Source organism: Equus przewalskii, chromosome 4, assembly GCF_037783145.1.
Source record: "Equus przewalskii isolate Varuska chromosome 4, EquPr2, whole genome shotgun sequence".
NCBI classification, from domain to species: Eukaryota; Metazoa; Chordata; class Mammalia; order Perissodactyla; family Equidae; genus Equus; species Equus przewalskii.
Window position 1 is genome coordinate 61,441,310 of NC_091834.1, and position 24,398 is coordinate 61,465,707.

General features: G+C 45.9%; 1 protein-coding gene across 6 annotated transcripts in view; it reads left to right on the forward strand.

The window, feature by feature from the left end:
- The first annotated feature begins 696 nt into the window (after positions 1–696).
- The window catches only part of MINDY4 (MINDY lysine 48 deubiquitinase 4), a 114,067-nt gene continuing 90,365 nt past the window's right edge, over positions 697–24,398 (forward strand). For 2 of the 6 annotated variants that reach the window (XM_070616156.1, XM_070616153.1), the window contains exons 1-5: positions 697–1,088; positions 7,200–7,319; positions 10,352–10,587; positions 14,113–14,359; positions 19,103–19,524. In XM_070616156.1, coding sequence (XP_070472257.1) covers positions 1,026–1,088; positions 7,200–7,319; positions 10,352–10,587; positions 14,113–14,359; positions 19,103–19,524 — 1,088 coding nt within the window. In that variant the 5' untranslated portion in view covers positions 697–1,025. Of the gene's footprint in view, positions 1,089–3,646; positions 3,797–7,199; positions 7,320–10,351; positions 10,588–14,100; positions 14,360–19,102; positions 19,525–24,398 lie in introns of those variants that run through there. The other 4 variants (XM_070616152.1, XM_070616154.1, XM_070616155.1 and 1 more) reach the window with 4 other exon arrangements.

A 24,398-nucleotide genomic window follows, 5' to 3' on the forward strand; every position in this document is an offset into this window, starting at 1 on the left:
ATATACAGAGGGAAAATCACTGGACACACAGGGAGAAGACAGCCATCTCCAAGCCAAGGAGAGAGGCCTCAGAAGATGCCAAACCTGCCAACATCTTGATCTTGTACTTCTAACCTCCAGAGTTGTGAGAACCCACATTTCTGTTGTTTAAGCTACCCTGTCTATGGTACTTTGTATGGCAGCCCTAGCAAACTAACACACTAGGTGCTGTGCAGATGGGGCTGAGACTGTGAAGATGGTACCTAAGTGACTGAGTTTGGGGGAGCTGGTACGGGGCAAAGACATGGGCTTGGCTGGAGGCCCAGCTTTGCCAATTCCTAACTGTGTGGCCTTCAGCACAATTTTAACCTTTCTGAATCTCTGTCTTGTTTTAAAGAATTGGACAATAGTAACCACTTTGCTTGGAAGTTTTGAGGTTAGAGATGTAATAATGTGTGTAAAATGCCCGATGCTCAATAACTGGCAGTCTCCTCGTGGGAAAGCAGGCACCAAGGCGGGGAGGTACTTGTCCTTGAAGTTCGGCGCCAAGTAAGCAGAGTCCTGGGCCTCCTTGCCCCACGGCAGTCCAGGCCAGCCAAGCTCAGCGGGCCTCGGGGAGCCCAGGAGCGGGCTGCGGTGCTGCAAGTCGACCTCTAGGGGCCACTTCACGTGGGTTTCCTCCTCCAGGAATAAGGAGGCAGGCCCCCTCCCCATTTCACATCTTGGGAAATGGGTACTCAGATTGGGGCAGTGACTTGTTCCAGGCCACCCAGATGGACAGGACCAGAGCCAGGACCACGGCTCGGCCCCTGGGCTGCACTGGGCTTAGACTTACTAGTTCTGCCTCCCGCTCCCAGAAGCGAGTTTGAGGACGCTCCTCCCCTTCCCTCCCACCTTCCCGGCCCAGCCGCCGGCTCCCAGGGAAGAGGAGGAGTTCTCGCCGGCTCTGATGACACCGTCGCCACGGCAACGCGGCCATACTGGCCCCAACGGACCCGGGGGCCTGGGGCTGCGCTGGCTGCGGCCTCGTGGGCAGAACCGGCAGCATGGACAGCCTCTTCGTGGAGGAGGTGGCCGCCTCCCTGGTCAGGGAGTTCCTCAGCAGAAAGGTACGTCGCGCCGCCCTCCACAGTTCTGGGCAGTTGCTCTAATTTGGCGTGGGGGGAGGCAGTCTGGGGGTTCCCCTGCAACCGCTGCACCTTCGAGGAGGGAGATCTTCCCCTGCCTGCTGCCTGGCCCAGTGATGCCCGACAAAAGCGCCACTTTCCCGGGCCTGGGGAAACTACATTTCCCAGGAGCCATTTCTGTCACCGCGCACTTCCCGCAAAGCAGGGCGGGATCGCGGACCGCCGCCAGCCTCTGGCATCTCGCCGCCCGGGCGGCGGGCGGCGGGCTGACGGCGGAGTGGGTGGGGGTTTCCCCCTCCCGTTTTCTCTAAAGCGCAGCTGCGTTCTTGAGGCCCCAGCAGCCCAGCGGGCAGGCCTTTGCCCAGCCTGGCCGCCCGTCCACATAACCACTCCCGAGACTTACACCCCACTGGGAAAGAACTTCCCCCAATTGCCCCAAGAGGGAACCTAAAAGTCTTAAAGAAGTTCTTCACGGTTCAACCCCTTGGTCGTGTCCATCAACAGTGGGAAGTTCAGTTGTTTCTGGTTTTAAGTTCTCCTACCGTCTTGTCCCAGCAGAGTTTCCGAAGTAGTACGAGTTGTGACGTCCTCAGCTCTCCTCTGCCCTTACGGTGGAGACAGGACACGAGGACACGGTGGGAAATAAGTCAGTGGGGGTCAAGGGGAACGCGGGTGTGGGGGGAGCACCCATTACGCATTCTGCACACAGTGACTGAGGGCTGGCCACATGCTGTGTGTTGTGTTTGGTGTCATGTTGGATGGGGCGGTGGGCACTTGTCTGGGATTAAAACATACAAACAAACAATTGTTTGAATCGAGGAAAAGAGAAGGGCTTTGGAATCAGATGGAGGAGTTCAAATATCTGCTACTAGTTAGCAGTGTGAACTTATGTTACTCCTGCCTCGATTCCCCTCCCTGTACAACAGGAATAAGGAGACCTACCCTTTGCAGATTTATAATGAGGGTTAATAATAACATGTGGGCAGCTCCCAAGCATTGTATCTGCTGCATGGTTTCTCCCCCATCTCTGATGTGGACCTGTTTTGAAAGTGTCCTTCTTTGCTTTTTAAAAATGTGTTTTTATTTAAATTAAAAAAAATACATGTGGCTTCATTGTATCTGCTCTGTGTCTATGGCAAATTGACCTTTCATCACCAAGTCCTGGCTGCAGTTGCATGTCAGTGACACACCCATGAGGCTGACCACTGCCATCATTCTTTTAAGACTGGGCCACCAAGCAAACCCCTCGGAGAGTTTCCCTCATGCCTTTCCTTGCCTGAGTACAAACGAAATCTGAAGTCATCGCCTGATGTCCAAGGCTGCCCTCTAGCTTGAGCCCCGCTTACCCTCCCAATCTCATTTCCAGCTTCTCGCACATGCTTTTCCTTGTTCCACCGTGGTCCCCTCAAGTCCCACGTTCTTCAGGAGGTCTTCTCAGATGACTCCAGTTAGGATGACTGACCCATCCTGCCTGGGGTTTGCTCACTGATGCTCATGTTATAGTTGATACATTTGCCTGTTACCTACTAGACGGGTCCACAGAGCTGACACCTGACCTGGGTGGGACCCTGGCAGTCGTCTGGTTTGCCTGGCCTCCTTTCCCTCGTGATTTTTATCTGGGCACACAAAGGCCCAGAGGAGAAAGGAGTGGTCCATAGTCACTCAGAAAGTCATGGAGAGCTGGGACTGCAGCCCAGGTCAACTGCTTTTCTCATCGCCTTCTGCTGTGGGGCAGAGACCATGTCCTCCCCTCAGGACTTGGCACAAGGTAGGCACCCAGCAGCTATAACCAAGAGAGTTCCCATGATGGCACGAGGTACCTTCTAGGTCTCCCCAGATCCTCACGTCAGTCCTGAAAGGCAGGTATAATGATGCCTTCGCACGTAAGACTATCAATTATGAGATGAGGAGGAGAAGAAACTTGCCTAGGGTGAGCAGGTCAGATCATGTCACTCCTCAGCTCAAAACCCTCCATGGGCTTCCTATTCCAGTGGGAATAAATTCGAAGGGAAGGCCTTCCAGGGCCTGCAAGCTCTCTGTGACCTGGCTCCCGGCTCCCCCTTGGACCTCATCTTCCACTACTGCCTTCTCCACCCTTGACCCTGTCTCGTACTCAGCTGCATTGGCCTCCGTGAACTCACCAAGTGTGATCTCCCCTCAGGGAGAGTCGTACAGTTTCTTGGTGGTGTCAGGGTCCACCAAGGGGCCTCTCCTGGTACCCCAGCATCCCAGGTCCATGGGCCCTCTCCTACCTCCACCACCCTTTCCCGTAGTCCTGACCTAGGCTTATCATTACCAATACTGCACCCTTTCCATAATTTTAGGTCCAAGCATCCCACTGTCCTCATTTCCACCTCACCTCCCTTAGTAGCCCACATAAACTATTCTTCAACCTCACTCACATCTCCATTCCATCGTCCCTGTCACCTTTTCACAGTCCCTCAGCCCTATCCTGACCTCCCGCCACTTCTTACCTACCCGTCACTATAATCACACCCTCAACAACATGTTTGACTCCCTTGTCCTTCTCTCCCTTCATCATACTCCCCCAATGTTGAAAAGTCGGCTGGGCCCACTCCGTGCCTGCACCGCAGAGCTGAATGGAGCTGGAGAAAAACGCACCACCATGTTGACCGCCCTGAATTCATGGCCACTCACCCTGTGATGCCTCAGGGATGCCTGCCCACCTGGTGAGACCTCTCCAGCCCGTTAACTCCCTGATTGTGGATGACCATTTCACACCTTCTCTCTCCTCAAACCGCAAAGCTCCTTCCCCGTCTGATGTCACTGAGAACGTAGAAGCAGTCATGAGAAAACTCCCGCAGGCTCCCACCACCACACGTAACCTTCCTGGGCCCGAACCACTCACCTCGCCGTCCCTCCTGTCCTCATGGTGAATTCTCTAGGCTCCTGGGTAAGGCCACCCCTCCCTGGGTGCCTGTCCCCCTGCGTGCTCAGGGACACGGCTGCAGTTATCATCATCTCTCTCTAGTGCATTATCCATTTTGTCTTCTCTGCTGGATTTTTCCTGTCAACATATATACGGGCTCCTGTGAATCCCGTCTTGGCCCGCAAGCCCCTCCAGCTACTAGTCCATTTGCTTCTCCCTTTTATGGCAAAGGCTCATGAAAAAGTTATGCATGCTCTGATTCTAATTCTTCTCCATACTTTCTTAAACCCACTTTAATCAGGCTTTTGTCCCCACCAACCCCTGGAAAAGACTCTTTGTCACATTTGTCAATGACCTTTAATTTTCAGTCCTCATACTTCATGATCTAACAATTGTGTTTGGCACAGCTAATTACATCCTTCTTCCTGGAAACTCATTCTGCTTGGCTTCTGGAGGCCACCTCCTCTGGGCTTTCCTCCTATACCTCCCTAGTCACTCCTTCTCAGGTTCTTTTCTGGTCCCCCTCATTTCCCTGAGCTGTGCATGCTGGTGGGCTCAAAGACTCGGTCTATGGCCCTCTTCTCTCCTCTTTTCCATTCATTTTCCAGGCACCGCCCCCAGTCTTGTGGATTCTAGTCCCATCGATCTGCTGACAATTCCCAATTGTCTCTCCCCAGCCAAGACCTCTCCTTGAACTCTAACATCCTTTCCAACTGCCTGTTTTACATTTCCACTTGGATATCTAAAAACGTCTCAACTCAACACATCCTGAGTTCAATTCCTGATTTCCTCTACCTCCCACAGTTTTCCCCACTTCATTAAGTAGTATCACCATCCTTCTGGTTGCTTGGGCCAAAACCTCTGGAATCATTCCTGCCTCTTTTTCTTCTTGTGCACCTCACACCCAGTCCATCTGTAAATCTGTTGGCTTTACCGTCGGAACACATAGAGAATGTCGCCCCCTCTTTCCACTTCTGCTGCAAACACCCTAGTCCAAGCCACCGCCATCTTTCATGTGAATGGTTTGCTAGCCTCCTAACTGGTTTCTCTTTAATCCCCTGCCTTCAACAATCTGTTCCTGACCTAGCAGCTAGGTGATCCTGTCCAAATATAAGTCAGTCCAGGATGCTCCTCTTTTCAGATCCTCCAGTAGCGCCCCCATTTCACAAAAACCGACAAGGTCTTTCCTTAGCAGGCTCTGGGTAACGTCTCTGACTTCATCTCCTACCACTTTCCCCTGGTCACGTGGCTCTAGCTGCACTGGCCTCCTGTGACTGCCACAGGGCCTTTGCCCTTGCTGTTCCTAGCCTAGAACGCTCTTCCTCCAAGTGTCTGCATGGCCTGCTTCCTTACTTCCCTCACATCTCTGCTCTAATGTCAGCGAATCATGAAGCCTTTCCTGACCACCTTTTATAAAATAATCCCCCTTCCCTGCTCCCACCCCCCCACCTCTCTGTCTCCTGAGTCTGCTGTATTTTTTCCCCATAGTATATTCTTGTTGGCTTTCCCCTGATAGAATGTAAGCTCCCTGAGGGCCAGGACTTGGATCTGTTCACTCGTCTACCTCTAGCAGCTGAACTAGTAGATTAGCAGTTCGTTCCCTTTCACAGATGGGGGAAACCAGAAGATAGGAGTGAGCATGTGGATGATGCTCAATAAGTAGCTGACTGTCTAACATAGAGTCCTTCATCTTCATCTCTGCTCTCCCTGTTTCATCGGTCTCCAGTGGGGCATGTTAGAAGCCGCCCTACTGTACGTTCAACCCTTTGTCTATGGTTGACTTCCCCAACAGAATGTCAGTTCCATGACAGGGTAGCGGTGGTGGGGGGGGAGGGGCGGTGTTTGGTCTTATTCCTTCTGTATCTCCTGCATCTAGAACAGAGCCTGGCACACAGTAGGTGCATGATGGAGGTTTGTTGAGTGAATGAAGATTAAGTGGGCTGGATGGGACCAAGGACCGGCTGATTCTCGAGGGCGTCCTCATCCACTACCCCAGTGGTTTTCAGATGCCAGCGTGCACTACAGTCCTGGAGAGTTTCTTACATGTACCAAGACTTGCTGATCTGAACTGTTCACAAATGTAAGGAGTTATCCAGCAGAGAGGGACCCTCATTATAGAGGTTTCCACATCACTTTGATCGGGGAAGACATGGTTAAGCCCAGATGAATTGTAGGTACCTCTTGAGTCCCACCTCTCCTTCCAGGTGACTCTCCCTAATGCACCCAAGCACATCCCTACTTTTTCCCCAACGTATATATCCATTGCTTTCTGTTCCCCCATCTCTAAGACTTCCTTTTTATTCTCTTCAGTTCAAGGCTGTATTCATACGTCTTGTTTCACATTCCTCTTGCCTCAATTCATGGCAGGCAGCAGGTTTTGTCTTGTTTTCCAAGCAGTGAGAGCCCACACACAAAGGCGAGGGGAGAAGTTGAGGCCTGTCTAGCACTGGGGTCTGGATCCATCAAGAGCCAGGGGCTCCCTTAGCAGCAGCTGAGCTCTCTGTGCAGGCCACAGCAGCTGTGGTTGTTTTTCAAATGAAGAAGCCAGGCTCGTATCGGGACCAGCACTTCCCATTGCCAGAGTGTGTCTTAGCCGGGTCTTCTGGGAGTTCAGGGCTGAATGGTGGAAAGCGGTTTTACTGGGGGTTCAGCAGCCTTTACCAATTGCTTCTGGTGGGCCTGGGTCACGACATCATGGACTCACAGGCTGGGATGGTCAGAACCCCCCCCCCCCCATGTGATTCCACTGTGTTGTTATCTTGGGTAGATCAACCCTGGCTCCCCATCTGAGAAAAGAGGGGAATGAATATTGGCCTTTTGTTTTTGTTTATTTTTAAATCTTCATATTGTATAGCCCCAAATCTAAGGCCAAACCCAGGGCTCCTGGGTCAGCCTTGGGTTAGTCAGTCACCTGAATTTCATTTTCCTCATCTATACAATGGCCTGACCACTCCAGCCTTCCTTAGCTCAGCCCACGGGGTCGTTGTAAGATTCATGGTGATAGTCGTGAAGATGCTGTCAAGCCTAAAGGTTATATAAAAATAAGTCCTTGAGTCAGTGTTTGGTCTTTGCCTTATCCTTGTCAGGAGGGCAGGATAAGAATATGACCACGAAGAACGTCAACAGTCTTTGTTTATACTGTGTCGGACAAAGGAAGGTTTTGATTTAAAATGGTAAATAGTGATCCAGATTTCTTCCCTCAGGGCTTAAAGAAGACGTGTGTGATCATGGATCAGGAACGCCCGCGCTCTGATCTCAGCATAAACAGCAGAAACGACCTCCGCAAGGTTTTGCATCTTGAATTTCTCTACAAGGAGAACAAAGTAAGTGCTTTGAGGTGTGGCGTGAAGTTCTGGAACCGAGTTTGGCAAAGTCAGAGCACTCACGGGGCCTGCCAAGCCATCAGAGACAGGTGGCAGGAGGTCTGGAGAATCAGACCGGGCTGGGTGCTGACAGATCCCGCGCGTGTGTCGGGTTTCTGGGGCCGTCCCACCCACGTCTTGCGCGTGCGCGGCTCTGAGGCTCCTTTTGAACCCGAGCCTGTAGCGGTTACTCCCTGTGCTCCCTCCTCCTCCGTGAGGCTATTTTTAGTAAGACTGTACTTAAGGATATAGTCTTGAGTTATACTAAAACTTTCCATCCCCTGCCTGCGCAAGACTTTCCTTCTTCAGTTCTGAGTAATACCTTATTCTTAAGTCTACTGTGACATCTAATTCAGGCAGAAGCGGGGCTCGCTCGCGTTCAGCTAACCAGGGTGCATTGGAGCTGAGATAGCAAATGGAACGGCACCCCCTTGGTGGTGGGGGTGCTTCCCTGACCGCCCCCCCGTCTCCCTCCCCGCCCTTCATGGCATCCTTTGTCGTGCTCATCAGGCTGACAGTAGAATGTTTGTGTGGTTGTTTAATTCGCATCTTGGATGCTGCAAGGGCCAGAGATGGCCTCTTTTGTTCACTGTTGTATCCCCATACTTAACACATTGCCTGATGACAGTAAATAGTCAATATGTATTTGTGGAATATGTGAATGAGTGAAGCTGCCATTCTGACTTAATTGCTCTTTCTGTTGAAAAGACAGAATCTTCTAATTTGATGTAAGAATGGGCTCTCCCGCAGGTGTGTCTTGTGGTAGGATATAGTGTCAGAGTTGGAAAGAACCTAATGATCATGTATTTTGGCATTTATCACAAATGGCAGCCAGGGAAAGGCCTATCACAGGCTCAGTAAAGACTTCAAATAGATGACCTTCGTCCTCTGGGTCCTGGGGTGACACTGGGGCCCCTCCATCTCCTGTACGCTCTAGCTGAAGTCCTTCAGAAAGAGGACTGTTGACCCAGGCAGCAGATATTTCCAAAACCTCCATCTGCTGCATTTTAAGGCAGGAGAGTGGTGTGTACATTTTATTTATTTATTTTTTTGAGGAAGATTAGCCCTGAGCTAACATCCACTGCCAATCTTCCTCCCTTTTTTTTTTTTTTTTGCTGAGGAAGAGTGGCCCTGAACGAACATCCATGCCCTTCTTCCTCTGCTTTATATGTGGGATGCCTGCAACAGCATGGCTTGATAAGTGGTGCATAGGTTCACACCTGAGAGCTGGCCAACCTGGGGCCATTGAAGTGGAGCACACGAACTTAACTACTCTGCCACCAGGCAGGCCCATGGTGTGTACATTTTAGAAAGATTTTTCTGTGGAGAGTGAGAGAGTTAACCAGGAAATTCAGTTAACCATTCTGGTTCTGTAGCATTTTTATGTAGATGCATCTTTACCCAATTTCCCATAAGTATCTTTGCCATTCAAGTTCTTTTTATTTCTTCACTATTTTTTCAAATTTCTTCCTAATGTCGTCTCCCTAAGGTAACTGTTATCTTAAGATACTTAAAATATTTTCCTTAGATCTTGATAAGTGCCCTGATGATTTGATTTACGCAGTTGTTATTAGATGTTATACAATGAATTAGAGCTTATATTTTACAGAAAAATATCCTTATTAATTTATCTGTTGCATAATGATTTTGACATTCACTCAGCCCAAAGCTAGCGTGATGCTAGGAAAGCCCTGCAATTTAACGTTAATTCCAGTAACTTGTTTTTCCCTATTAGGTATATGATAGATAAAAATGTCTATGTGAAATTGAGGTTTTGAAAAATGTATCTAGATTCAAATAAAGGCTGTTTCTATTATGAGCAAAGTGATGTGAAAAGCCACAAAGTATAATTCAGGTAATCCTGGGCCCTAAATCTCTTTATTAAAAGGAAAAACAAGAAGGTGGAAATAAATTATATAACATCTTCCCCCCAACTGTCTTCCTTGTAAATTTCACTTAGACTCAGACAAGACAGTTTTTTGGTCCCGTACTAGAAAAATAAGATAAATCTGTCCTCTGATTTTGACTAACATGTGACCATGTCAGTCCCCACTCCACTTGCCCGGGAACACCCAGGCCCTTTGGAACTGTGAGCAGATGCGGGCATTTGGTGAGTTTGTGGTCAGAGTGGAAAAGCACTTGACAGACGGCCTGGCACAGAGGGGACCCTCGGGCGCATCCAGTCCTTGTCCCTTTCTATTCCCCTGATCTACGCGGCAGAACTCTGGGACCAAGACCCACAGCCACGTGGCTTATGACCAAATTCAACAGATTTATCAGGCAGTCGTTATCTGAGTTTATCTAGGGTATACTTAATGGAGCCTGGGAATCTGTATTTTAAAAAATCACCAAAGGTAACATTTAGTGCAGTCAGGGTTGGGAAATACTGGTGTCATTTATTTCCAAAACCTACCACTGAAAAGTTTCATTTTATCTGTATTATTTTTTTTTTAAGGTTGGGGTATAAACTGAGTCAGTCCTGACTGCCTGTCTGTGTTCTCTGCAGTAACCTTCAGCTGCATTGTCTCTGTAATCTTTCATATCCGGTGTTAAATGCAGAGTGCACAAACTAAGAAAATGCTCAGGTCCCAAATATTTGTAAACTTGTAGAGTTAGTGATCCCTAACAGCATAATTGTTTTTTAAGGAAAGGATATGCATTTTATAAAGTTGTTCCTAGGAGAAAAAAAACAAGAAGAAATTTGTTTGGGTATCTCTCTATTCATATCACATTTTATTACAAATGTTCATGGAATCGCCTGACTCATGCATTGCATCCTAGGTCTTTTCAGATACAGATTTTATCTGCATCTCTGTGTTACTACCTAACACAGTACCTGACATAGAATAGGCAGTCAGTGAACGTTTGCTGAAAGACTGTATGAAGGAGTGAGAAGTCGATAAACTTTTGTGAAAGAATCGGAATAGCTGTCTTTTCCACTCTTCCCCTGAAGCTGTATGTACAATTAATGATTTTTTTTTCCCCAATGATAGGCAAAGGAAAATCCTCTAAAGACAAACCTTGAACTCATTACCAGATACTTTCTGGATCACTTTGGAAATACTGCCATCAATTTCACTCAAGAAACAGCAATACCTGCACTCTCGATTCCAAAGAAAAATAACAGATTGCCATTGAGATGCTCAGAGACCACGCTGGTGAATATATATGACCTTGCAGATGAAGATGCAGGATGGAGAACTTTGTTGTCAGAAACAAGCAAAGCCAGGTATCTCTTCCCATTTATACTGTGGATTAGATTCCTATTGCTGCTGTAACAAGGTACTATAAGCTCAGAGGCTGTAACAGTCAGAGTTCTCCAGAGAAACAGAACCAATAGGAAACAATAGGATATATGTGTATGTGTATATATGTATTAATATATATACATATATATGTATAAATGTTATATATATAAATAAAGAGATTATTTTTTTTAAGGAATTGGCTCACACAGTTGTGGGGGCTGGCAAGCCTGCAATCTGTAGGGCAAGATTTCTGTGTTACCGTATTGAGGCAGAATTCCTTCTTCTCTGGGAAACCTCAGTTTTTGCTCTTAAGGCCTTCAACTGATTGAATGAGGCCCACCCATATTTTCTACGGTAATTTCCTTTACTTAAAGTCAATTGATTATAGATGTTAATCACATCTAAAAAAATACCTTCACGGCAGCATCTAGACTAGTGTTTGACCAAACATTGGGGCACCACAGCTTAGCTAAGTTGACATATAAAATATAACCATCACAGTGTCTTCTAGCAACACCAATTTATTATCTTACACTTCTAGAGGTCAGATGTCCAAAATTGGTCTCACTGGGCTAATGGTAAGGTGTCAGTAGGGCTGGTTCCTTCTAGAGGCTCTGAGAGGAGAATCTGTTTCCTTTCTTTTTTCGGCTTCTAGAGGTCACCTGCATCCCTTGGCTCGTGGCCGCTTCCTCCCTCTTCAGAGCTCGTCAGTACAACCTCTGCTTCTGTCATCACATCTCCTACCACTGACTCTGATCCTCCTGTCTCCCTCTAACAGGGACTCTTGTGACTCCATTGGGCCCACTCAGATAACCCAGAATAATGTCCTCATCTCAAGATCCTTAACTTAATCACGTCTGCAAAGTTTCTTTTGCTGTGTAAGGTGACATATTCACAGGTTCCAGGGGTTGGGACACGGACATCTTTGGGAGACCATTATTCAGCCTCCCACATTCTCTGCTTCCAAAATCCCTGTCATGGAGCACTGTTATTTTTCTCTAGAGGCATGGGAATGGACCCCTCTGTGGTGGAGGGTGCTTATGATTCAAAATGTTTAATTTAAATTCCATGATTTGTAAGGTTTAGGAGCTTGCTTTGTTTCCATTTTATTAAAAACAGGAGTATAGGGGCTGCCCCAGTGGCATAGTGGTTAAGTCTGCATGCTCTGCTTCAGCGGCCCAGGGCTCACTGGTTTGGATTCTGGGTGTGGACCTACACACCCTCATCAAGCCATGTTGTGGCAGCAGCCCACATAGAAGAACTAGAAGGACTTACAACTAGGATATACAACTATGTACTGGGGCTATGGGGAGGAAAATAAAAGGAGGAGGATTAGCAACAGATGTTAGCTCAGGGCCAATCTTCCTCACCAAAAAAAAAAAAAAGAAAGAAAGAAAGAAAAAATGAAAAAAGAAAATCCTTCTGGGGCTGGCCCTGTGGCTGAGTGGTTAAGTTCGCACACACCACTTTGGTGGCTCAGGGTTTCACTGCTTCAGAGCATGGGCATGGACCTAACACTGCTCATCAAGCCAAGCTGACGCATCGTCCCACATAGCACAACCAGAAGGACCTACAACTAGAATATACAACTATGTACTGGGGGGCTTTGGGGAGAAGACGAAGAAGAAGAAGGAGAAAAAAAAGAAGATTGGCAGCAGATGTTAGCTCAGGTGCCAATCTTTAAAAAAAAAACAAACCTTGCCTTACTGTTCCCACCATTATGTGACAATCTTTAAAAATACACAAAAAACATAAAAACCAGGAGTATAGCATTCTAAAAGGCAATGAAACACTATAGAGATGGAGAAATCTGAAAAATAAGGCCTTTTAGAACTCCCAGGAAGAGAATGACTTGGCATTCTTGATTGAACCTCTGTTATTTGGAAAACAGGTTAAATTACAACCTTAACACACTGCATGCAGTAGCTAATAGTGAGTCTAACTTCCTGGGAATGGATATTCTTCCAGCTCTGTTGAAAAGCATTTCCTTTTCTGAGGGTAAGCAAAGCTTAGGGTCTGGGTGTCAAGCTGCCAAAAGACGGGGAGCACTAAAAGAATTAATTCAAGGCTCAAAATGTGAAAGGCAAGGAGGTCCCTCCTTCAAAGGTGCTTACTGCCTGGCTGGGAGATTAAATATTTCTGAAATGATAAAAAACCAGCAATACAGTAGTTGAGGCTCCTCAGTCACACCCAATAGCCCAAGCTGCAAACTTGGGTGTTATCCTTGACTCCTCCTTGTCTATCATTTTTGCATCTGTGAGTCCTGAATGATGCTAGACTCTGCCATTCTCTCTGCCCTAATAGCACCAGCCTTAGTTCACGCCCTCACTTCCTTCCCTTGCTGACTCCCCCAGCTCTTCCCTGGGCTCCAGGCCTCTAGTGGTCTTCTCTTCAAATCCACCTTTGACCTAAGAGGGTGTGAGCTTTCCTCCAAAAAACTCTGGCCGTGCTGCTCCCCTGCTGAAAGGCCTTCAGAAACTCCCCATAGCTTCCAGAATAAAATCCTAACTCCTTAGGATAACTTGCAAAGCCCTTTCCACGATCAGCTGCCATGGCTCACCTGGGCGTGTCCTGCTTTCAAGGGCCTCCTTGCTGGTGCCTGGGCCTTTTCCTGGTCATCTCTTGCCTCCTCATTCTTCCAGACTCAGGTGCTGCCTTCTCTGGGAGTCCTTCTGGATTTCCCCAGGCTGGTTCCAGACCCTTCCTCTGCTTGACATGCCCAGCCATAGCACGCACGACCGCTTTCTCATGAGTGACCCAGTGCTTGGTAAGCAGCTTGGCACAGGGAAGGTGTCAGTGCCCCTTCATGCCAGAGTCCAGTGGTAGGAAGCATCCCAGGCTGTGTCAGAGGAGTGCTGGACCCTGAGTGCTCCCAGGGGAGATTCCTCTTGACCTGGGTCCTTGCTCTGTCTCTTCCTTGTTATTCTTTCTCACTCTTTGCCTCTCACCCTTTTTTTGTTCTCTCTTGCTCTCTTATTCTCTCTCTCTCGCGCACACACCCTCTTTCTATCTCTCCTACTCTTTTTCTCTCTTTTAGTGCCAAACAACCCAAGAAAAGAAGCCGTTGGCATGCCTGACCTACCTGAACCTTAACAGTGGGGGAGCGCCGAGCTTGCTTCAGGTCTCTCCCCACTGGCCTCCGTGGCGTGCAGTAAGACTGGCTCCACACATTTCAGGACTGTATCAAAGGGCTGCCGGTTCCCTTAATCACTGGGGTCTGGAAGAAACAAGGATGCTCTTTATACTGAGGATTTGAGGGATCCTATCATGGACCATCAACTCTGATTTTGTTTCTTGTTTCCTGGTCGCCATTTGTAGGCCAGACTTGCCCTGATGCAAAAGTATTTTCTATTCCTTCCCTTTAATGATTAAACGCTGGCTGGTGAGAAATCACCACAGATTTGTGAATGGGCTTGCTCTGAGGGCCTGTTGAGTGTGGAATTTATTGTTGTCGCTAGCGATTCCTTGTGGGGAACCTGTTTTAATGGAAATAGCCTTTTTCGCAGACACGACGATCTTGATGGGGATATGCTTGGTAACTTCGTGTCATCCAAAAGGCCCCCACACAAGAGTAGGCCCATGCAGACTGTTCCAGGTGGAAGCCCTGCTGTGGGCCCTGCGTGGGAGAAGATGGAAAAGCTTCAGTCGTCGGAGCCTGCCTTGGATACGAAGAGGATGGGAGAGAAGGTCAGGCCGAAACCTGGCCTGATCGTCCGAGGCATGATGGCCGGGCCCATCGCCAGCTCCCCGCAGGTGGGGTTGTTGCTCTCACCGTTGTTATGAGAGTGGACAGTGAGCACCGGGCAGGGCTGGAGGGCTGCCTGGGTTTATTTGGGGGTACCCTTCGAGACAGCCAAAGAAGGAAGGGGATCTGTGTGGTGGGATGGGAAGAACTCCTGCCTCTTTTTCTCCCTAGTTCTACCATCAACCCCTGTGGGACCGTGGGCACACCTCCTCTCCTTCCCTGCCCTCAGTTTACCCATTTTGTCAATGAGGTGGTTGTCATGGTTTTAGATTCCTTTGCCTACTGAGAACATATCTACCCAGCTTTATCTTTGCAATTCAGGAGTGGGGTGGGGAGCCCCGTCCGAGTCTAGAGAGCATCTTTTTCATTTTTAAAAACATGATAGTTAAAAGGGAAAAAGGAATCCCAATCCTTATAGCTAGATTTGTTTTGCTTTAAAAAAAATTCTAAAAGTTTAACATGATTGTTTTATAGTGTGGCTTAAGGAAGGGCTGTAGTGGGGTCTTACTAGGTGGAGGGAAGAAACCCAATGAGAGAATGAGTATAAAAGGAGCTTGTAAAGCAACAAAAGAAAATCAAACTTAGAACTCAAAGTGTAGTATCAGTCAGATCGGGAAGCTTGAGCAAACCAAACATTGGTCGTCTGTGTCCCTGGCTGGTCACCTCTGCTCTCACATGCTGCGTGTTTAGCTGTGGGCTGTAGCTGTAGATGCCAGCAATGGTTCTTCCAACTCATTTGCAATTAGGCCAGAAAGAAGTGGACCCCTCCCTGCCTCTGCCTGCATCTTGTGAAATTTTCGGACAAGGTCTTTATTCTTCTTGGCTGTGGTCTCATTTGTTAGACCAGGTATCCAAGGCTCCTTCGAGCTCTGGGATTTCATGGTTTGGAGATGGTCATGTGGTCTTGGTGTCCAGATCAAAGGAGACCAGAGTCTGCTCCCCTCTGTGTGGTTCAGACCACACGTCGACATCATGTCCCATCTGGGCATCTTGTACTTGAAGCAGAACATTCGTAAACTGGACTATGCCTAGAGGAAAGGAACTAGGAAGGTGAAAAGTTTGGAGGAAAGGGAAAGATTTGAGAATGTTTGATCTTGGGAAGAGAAGGCTTGTGGGAGGTGGGGCAGAATGTAAGAGATTTTATGAAAGATGGAGGTAGGAATAGTCTACTCCCAGGGTGGCAAATAGGTGGCTGCGACTTCCTGCCACTCCACGCCATGCCTGTGGCAGACATTGCTAGTTGATCTTGGTACTCTTTTTCCTGTCAAGCCTGGACGTGACTTCAGACACCTTGGGCATCTTGGGCAGTTACTGCCAATGGATGGATTGGAGTGGTGAGCGAGATGAACCCTATTGGCTGTTTTGAACTTAGGCTGTAAGCTCAAGAGCAGAGACTCTGCCATGTTTCTGTGTAGAGCATGGTGTATGCCTGCTGGCGGTTTGTTGGATTGAGTGGTGTAGACTTGCCTGGTAGCTCCAGAGAGCACCAGTGGGACCAGTGGGTGGAGGCTGGTGTGAGGAGCTGTGTGTCAGAGCCACCTCAGCAGTAGAACAGGCCATTTTGGAAGGGACTAGACTAGTTGTGTTGGGGGAAGCCAGGTACCCCATCTGCTGGGGACATTGTAGATGGGGTTCCTATTTGGTTGAGAGTTTAGACCACATCAGTGGTTCTCAAGCTGTAGTCTCAGGATCTCTTTATACTCTTAAAATTATTGAGGAGCCCAAAGAACTTTGGCTTGTGTGGGTTTTGTCTACTGAGATTTACCATATTAGAAATTAAAACTGAGAAATTAAATAATATTTACTTACTAAATCGTTAACAATAGTAAACCCATTACATTTAATACAAATAATATGTTTTTAAACAAAAAAACCCATTTTTTCTAAATCAACAAAAATATTGAGATAAGTAGCATTGTTTTATATTTTTATAGATCTCTTTAATGTCTGGCATAGTAGAAGATATTTCAAGTCTCATATTTGTTTCTGGATTCAGTCTGTTGTGTTCGGGTAGTTTGGTTGAAGTAGATGAAGAAAATTTGGCCTCACACAGACATGCAGTTGGAAAAGGGAAAAGTATTTTAATAGTTTTTTCAGAAAACTAGGGATGTTCTTTAATTCTACACCCAAACTAGACAACTTGTAGTTTCTTAATGTGGAATCTGAAACCCTACCAACGAAGTTTTCGTATTCTATTGATTTCTGTCGGTCTGTCTTGTGCTTTGAATGACTTTTTTCCCACTACGTGGTATAGTAACATGATGTTTGGTCATTTGGAAAATATTGGTTTACTGAGTTATGCAGATCTTCCAAATGTTGAGACATTTCATTATACAACAAGAAAACATTAAAAAACATCACATTTGTTGATATCACCACCCAGCTCACCAGAAAAGTTGTTAAGTATTGAAAGGCCCCCGTGCTCACTGTGGCAGATACTACAAGTTTCCCCAAATTCTAATTTTTACCTGACAACTTATATTTTATCACTGATCCCACTTGTTTCCCTTGAAGAGACAGGCCCAATTTATTTTCAAGAAAATGCCTGCCCAGTACCCGAGTCTGAATAACCATAGTTCATTTGAGAGTTGTTCCATCAAAAACATAGCAAGGTCAGCTCACAATTCAGGTGGTTGCTCAAGGGCTTTTCCTTGAGACAGCAGCCGTCCTCCGCATCCAGCAGAGGGCTTATATATGCCTCCAGTTTTGTCGCACAGAATATTAAAGAGATGTGTACCACATGGGTGAGACTGCAGGAAATTAATAATTTTTATGCTTCAGCATGGACGTTCTTAAGTGAAATTAGCATGTCGCTATTTATTTTGATTGCAAGTGCTGGTAAATACTTGAGTACTAGTAAAGCTTGGTGCCACTGCCTTGATTTGTGCTGAAGGCCTGCAGCTTTTCCCACCACTGCTTTTGCACAATCACCACGAATGTCAACACAGTAAAAAAGGCAAATCATGTCATATTATTACTATGAAAATAGCTTTGAGCTCCCTAAAAGGGGGTGGGGACCCCTGAGGTTGGCAGACCACACTTTGAGAACAAGTCAACCAGTGGAACACCAGGGTCCTGCCCTACCGTGACGTTCTGATTGTCAAGTCCGTGCGGTTGAGACCCCTTCGCAACTGAAGTATGAGGCAGAGGACTGGGATCTGCTTTCCCGCCAAGAGGTTGCGGCAACGTCTCCTTTTAGTGATTGTCTTGGGAGGTGCGCTTTTCCCCTGGGGTATCTGATCCCATGAAGGACATGAAAGGATGGGTTGCTGTAGAATTTCCCCAGGTTTTCTGGAAGATGTTTTATGGGCCTTTGAGTACCTTGGCCATACTTATCGGATTCTCAAGAGAAAAGAGCAAGGTTTGCAAGGTATTTCATCATCTAGTAGTGTTCCACTTATGCACTTATGAAGGATGAGTAAGAGACTGGGTTCCCTGCCCTTGGCCGGAAGTTTGGGTCCCCTTGGGCTGGTGACTCATGTTTTCCTTGCTTTGTGGTGGGGGATGCCCTGGGTGACTTTTGGAGGCGGTTTATAGTGCCTAGTAATTTCCACTGGGCAAGAACACTATGGAATTAGCTGTTCCTATTCCAGCACGGGCTTTACCATTTGGTTTGAGATTATTTCTAGAAATGCTGAGAAAAGCCCAGCAGGTCTATTTTTGACCCCTCCACCTCCACTCCCCGCCCCGCCCCCCCACCCCCCCCCCCATTGGTAAGAATGTGAGTTCCCATTTCATCAGTTCATCATTGATAGTGAGCGAGGACATTTCAGTCGACTCCTTTGGAATTCCTTCATTTCAAAAACTAAGCAAATCTTGAGTGCTTACTAGGTGTAGGTCACTGAGCTGGGAGCTCTGTCGTGACAGAGATGATCAAAGGATGGCCTCTGCCATTCCTGGTCTGCCAGCAGGAGGGGTTAAGCCCATACGTAAGAGGCGACAGGGGAAAAGATGCATAGCAGTGGCTAATATTGTTGACTGCTGTGGTGGGTCTGGCTCTGTGCTAGAGCCTTACAGGGGTCTCTCCTTGAATCCTCATCACAGTCTTGTGGGAGACAGGACTACAGGTCCCCAGTCTCTCATCCAAAACCTTTGGACCAGGTGTGTTTTGGAATTTAGAATTTCTTTTTTTTTTTTTTTTTTCAGAAAAGAAATACAGTGCATAAACCACAAACCACATAACACCTGTCGTAGTGTTTGGGGTAGCACCTCATAAGCAAAAACGTTAACATTTCTGCAACTAAATATATGAATATTCACACTTACAGAAAGACTGTAAGCAACCTCATAACAGTTAAAAAGAATTTGTTGCGGGATTCCAAAAGAAACTTTTGCTTTTGGAGGTTTGGGGATTTAGAAATGACAGTGGATCGTGGAGAGGTATATCACAGGTGAGGGAAGTGGAGGGTGGGGAACTCACAGGGGACACAGCTGGGAGGTGGTGATGTGGGAGTTAGCACCCCGGTCTGACCCAGGGCCTACAGCTTCACCTGCTCCTGGAGCCTGCTCTGTGTAGGGACTGAGGCATGCTCTTGGGTTCTGTGGCTGGGGCGCCATGGCAGTGTTACAGAGGTGGTAGCCGTTGAGCATCTCCACAAAGAATAGGTAGGATTTTAAAGAGAAAGAGTTGGGGATGGGGAAAGACTTCCCTGGGGGAGGGAACAGCATGGGCAAATGCTTGATGTGGGATCCAGTATTTCCCCACCCCCCTTGAAGCTGTTCCTCACTGCTTTTGTCCTTGCCCCTTTCAGGATCCCCTCCGCAAACGCTCCCTGAGGCGGTCCCCCGCCTTGAGCAGCATCACCCACCCCCACGAGGAAGAGAGCCCCAAAGCGCCCGAGTTCTCCCACCGCACCCCAGCCTGTCCTGCCCCACAGGAGGGCCTGGCGTCCAGCCCCGGCTCCAACTCCAGGAGCCCCCAGGGCCCGCTCAGTGAGCTGATCCCAGAGAAGCGGAGAACGGCGCCCAGCAGCCCTCCTCACCTGCCGAGCAAAGGGCTGCCCCAGAGGGGGAGCGGCAGGGGCAGAGACCCTCCAGAGGACAGCCCCGCTGTGGACTCAGAGGCCGACAGGATGCCCTTGAAGTTCTCCTTGCCCGGCGGGAATGCCAGGACAACCCAGGAGAGGCTGGAAAGAGCATTCAAACGGCAGGGGAGCCAGCCCCCGCCCCTCAGGTGAGCATGCTGTGCCCAGGTGACGGCTTTTCCCAGAGAACCGTTCAGTTCCTAGCCGCTCCTTGGCTCTCAGAGCAAGCCTGTGAAGTAGGGAAGGTGATCGTGGTCACTGTCGGGGGGAAATCAGCCTGGAGCTCACACACCCGGGAAGCTTCTGGGGAGGTCTCCTGAGTCTCTCTTAATTCTTACAAAGTCAACAAGGTGTTGGCAGGTGGTCCCCGTCTGAGCCTGCAGCAGCATGGTCAGGCTGATGCGATGTGAGAGACGTTTCCTGTGGGAGGCTGGGGATACGGGGGTGAATCAGCTCCCACAAGGCTCCTTTGGGGCCATTTTTTTTTTTACCCTATCCTTATTCTTTCTCCTTGATGATTCCTACACTGATTTTTGAATGTTAAACCCACTGTACATTCTTGGAATAAACCCCACTTGGCTATGATATATTATCTTTTTATATGTTGTTGGATTCAATTTATTAATATTCTGTGTAGGGTTTTTGTCTATAAGTTCATGAAGGAGGTTGGCTGGCAGATTTCCCTTCTTGCAACAGCCTCGCCAGATTCTGGTATCTAAGGTATGCTAGAACTGGTCCCTCTTTTTTCTATTCTCTTCTTAACTGCTATTCTGGGGTTATTTTCAAAATTTCTTACATATGATTCTTACTATTGATTGCTACCATTAATTGAGTGTTTACTTAGTGCCTGACACTATGCCAGGCACTTTTCATGGATTATTCTGTTTCATACTTGAAAAAACCTGAAAGGAGGTATTATTATTCCTCAATTTACAGATGAAGAAATACAGGCTAATAGGGGCTATGCTCCCAAGGTCACATACCTGGTAATCGAAGGAGCTGGGATATGAACCCAGGCCTTTCTGAGTCCAAAGCCCACCGTGCCTGTAAGCGCCATCTTGTACTAGTTCGGTTATTGTGTGTGTTTGTATGTGTGTGTGTTGTGTATATTTTAAGCACTAGTAATATGTACATTCGAATTTCTACAGGGGTGGGTATTAGTAGAAATATTGGGCATCCTGGTTTGTAATACTGGCATTTTTAGTCATTTTCTGTGCACCTAATATGTGCCAGGCCCTTAGCCACTGATGGTGCAAAACAGCTATAATACATTAATTCCCTTTGTGATCATCAATAAGCTGGGCTTACTTTGCTTAATACACTTTGTGGCTATTTGCTGCATATACATATAGAATTCTTATAGCTTCCTGTTGGGCAGACTTTTCTATCATGAAATCTCTATCTCTAGTAGCGCTTGCTGCCTTGGTGTCTATTTAGGTATGGCTACCCCAGTCTTCCTTTGATTAATGTCTTCATGGTATATGTTTTTCCATCCTTTTACTTTCCTCCCTTCTGTAGCCTTACACTTAGGGGTGCCAACCAAAAGCCTGTGGGGTTTACCAGGATCCTTCCCTCTATTTTTTATTATTATAATTTATTTAAGTGAAAAAAACAAAAACAGTTCACCTATTTCTCCCACCCCTATCCCCCTCAGCCTTCTGTTTTTGTAATTTTTTGTGTGTGTGTGAGGAAGATTGGCCCTGAGCTAACATCTGTGGTCAATCCTCTTCTTGTTGCTTGAGGAAGATTGTTGCTGAGCTAACATCTGTGCCAGTCTTCCTCTCCTTTATATATGGGACACAGCCACAGCGTGGCTTGACAAGAGGTGTGTAGCTTTGCACCTGGAATCCAAACCTGCAAACCCTGGGCCACTGAAGCAGAGTGTGTGAACCCAACCATTATGCCATGGGGTTTGCCCCTGCAATATTTTTTAAGGCTACAAATGTCCCTCTAAGCAATGCTTTGTCTGTATCCCACAAGTTAACATGTTATATATAATTTAGTTTAAATATTTTCTGATTTCCTCTGTGATTTCTTCTTTTGACCCATGGGTTGTTTAGACATGTATGGACTAATTCAAAACATTTAGGCTATTTTTCTGGTTATCTTTTTGTTTTTGATTTCTAGCTTATTTCTACTTTGGTGATATATACCCTGTATGATTTCAATCCTTTGATATTTTTTAAGATTTCTTTATGGTCCAGTATATATTTAAGCTTATCTCTTATAAGCAGCATATATTTGGAATTTTTAATCTAGTCTGATAGTTTTTTAGTTTGGTTGGAATGATTATGGTACTTATATTTTCCTTTAGCTTGAAGAACTCCTTTTAGTGTTTCTTTAGCAGGTGTGCCACAATAACTTTGTTTTCAGCTTTTGTTTGGAAATGTCTGTATTTTCCTTTATATTTGAAAGATGTTTTCAATAGGTATAGAATTCTAGATTGGTGGGGTTTTTCCCCCAACACTTTAATTACGTCATTCCATTGCCTTTAGGTTTTCGTCATCTCTGTTGATAAATCAGTTGATGTTTTTATTGTTACTCTTTTGAATGTGATGTGTCTTTTTTTAACCTCTGGCTGTTTTTTTTTTCTTCTTGGCTTCTTTTAAGATTTTCTCTTTGATTTTCAACAGTGTTCCTATGATGTGTCTAGGGCTGGTCTTCTTTGGTGATTCTACTTGTGATATGTAGAGTTTCTTGAAGTTTTGGGTTGACACCTTTCATCAGTTTTGAAAACTATTGCCTATTATCTTTTCAAATATTGCTTTTGTCCCATCCTCTCTTTTCTCTCCTGGCACTCCAGTTATTCATATACTAGATATTTTCATTGTGTTCTATAGGGTTTTTAAAAAATATTCTTTCTTAGATTTACCATCTTTTTTTCTCTCTGTACTTCAATCTAGATAGTTTCTCTTTTTTCTTTTGCTTTTTTGGTGAGGAAGATTGGCCCTGAGCTAACATCTGTTGCCAATCTCTCTTTTTTTTCCCTCTCCCCAAAGCACCAGTACATAGTTGTATATCCTAGTTGTAAGTCATTCTAGTTCTATGTGGGATGCTGCTATAACATGGCTTGATGAGTGGTGTGTAGATCTGCACCCAGGATCCAAACTGGTGAATCCTGGGCTGCTGAAGTGGAGTGCACAAACTTAACTACTCGGCCACAGGGCTGGCCCCTAGATATTTTCTCTTGATCTATCTTCCAGTTCATGTTACTTCTCTTCTGCCATGCTATTAAATAAATATAATAAATTCTTAATTTTAGTTATTTTAGTTTTTAGTTTTAGTATTTCTATTTCTTTTTAAAAAATAGATTTCAGTCTTTTTTTGAAATTTTCCATCTCTTCCTTTATTTTCTTGAGCATATTATTCATAGTCATTTTAAAGTCCCTGTCTAGTAACTTCCATATCTGGATCATCTATGGGTCTATTGCTATTATCTGTTTTTCTTTCGGGTTTTGGTCATTTTGTTCTATTCCTTTGCATTTCTGATCATTTTGATTGAATTCCAGATGTTGTTTATGAATAATTGTATAGGCTACCTTCTTCCAAAAGAGAACTTAATTTTCCTTTGGTAGATATTAATCTCTTGTTAGTTACCTTCTTCCAAAGAGAGTTTAATTTTATTTTGGAAGATATTAATCTCTTGTTAGTTTTAGACTTTGTAAATATCTTCTATCATTCTGTTATTTGTCTAACTTTGTCCATTATCTCCTTTGTTGAATGGAAATCCTTCGTTTTGGTGTAATCAATCTCTTGTTTGGCATATAATTTGCATTTATATTTTTTTAATTTCAATTTTTTAAAATTGAGATTCATAATAGTTTACATCATTGTGAAATTTCAGTTGTACATTATTTCTTGCCTGTCACCACATGAGTACTCCTCTTCACCCCCTGTGCGCCCCCCCACTCCCTTCCCCTGGTAACCACTGAACTGTTTTCTTTGTCCATGTGTTTGTTTATATTCCACATATGAGTGAAATCATGTGGTGTTTGTCTTTCTCAGTCTGGCTTATTTCGCTTAGCATAATACCCTTCAGGTCCTTCCATGTTATTGCAAATGGGATGATTTTGTCTTTTTTATGGCTGAGTAGTATTCCATTGTATATATATACCACATCATCTTTATCCAATCATCAGTTGATGGGCACTGGGGTTGTTTCTGTGTCTTGGCTATTGTGAATAGTGCTGCAATGAACATAGAGGTACTTTGGATTGTTGATTTCAAGTGGTTTGGGTAGATACCCAGTAGTGGGATAGCTGGGTCGTATGGTATTTCTGTTTTTAGTTTTTTGAGGATACTCCATACTGTTTTCCAAAGTGGCTGCACCAGTTTGCATTCCCACCAGCAGTGTATGAGGGTTCCCTTCTCTCCACACCCTCTCCAACACTTGTGGTTTTTGGTCTTGGTAATTACAGCCTTTCTGACTGGTGTAAGGTGATAGCTCACTGTAGTTTTGATTTGCATTTCCCTAATGATTAGTGATGTTTGATTTGCATTTTTGAAGCTTTCTTTATTAAGTTCTTTCTTGCTTGTAGGTTTCAATGATATTCTTCTATATTTTTTCCATTAACTTTGTAGTTTTAGCTTTTACCTTTATGGATTTGCGCTTTTATATTTGTTAGGATGAAAAGATCCACTTTTATTTTTCCCTTTATAGGAAGAGAGTTTTCCCAGTACCCTGTACTCTACAGTCAGTTCTTTACCCCCACTGATTTATGAAGCCACCTTTATGCTGTACTATGTTCCCAGGTAGACATGGGTCTGTCTTTGAGCTCTCTATTGTGTTTCATTGGTCTTTTGTCTTTTCTTGGCTAAAGCCACATGGCCATAGCTTTTATTACTATGGCTTTGTAGTTGTAGCTTATTATCTTGTTAGGGCCAGTCCCCCTTCTCCTTTCATGTAGGACTGGCGTAGCTGTGTACAGATCTTTATTCGTTCTACAGCCCTTTTTTTTCTGTTCACCCAGCGTGTCTAGCTTATTCCTACATGAGGGAGAACCGCCTTGTCCCCTTGCCCTAA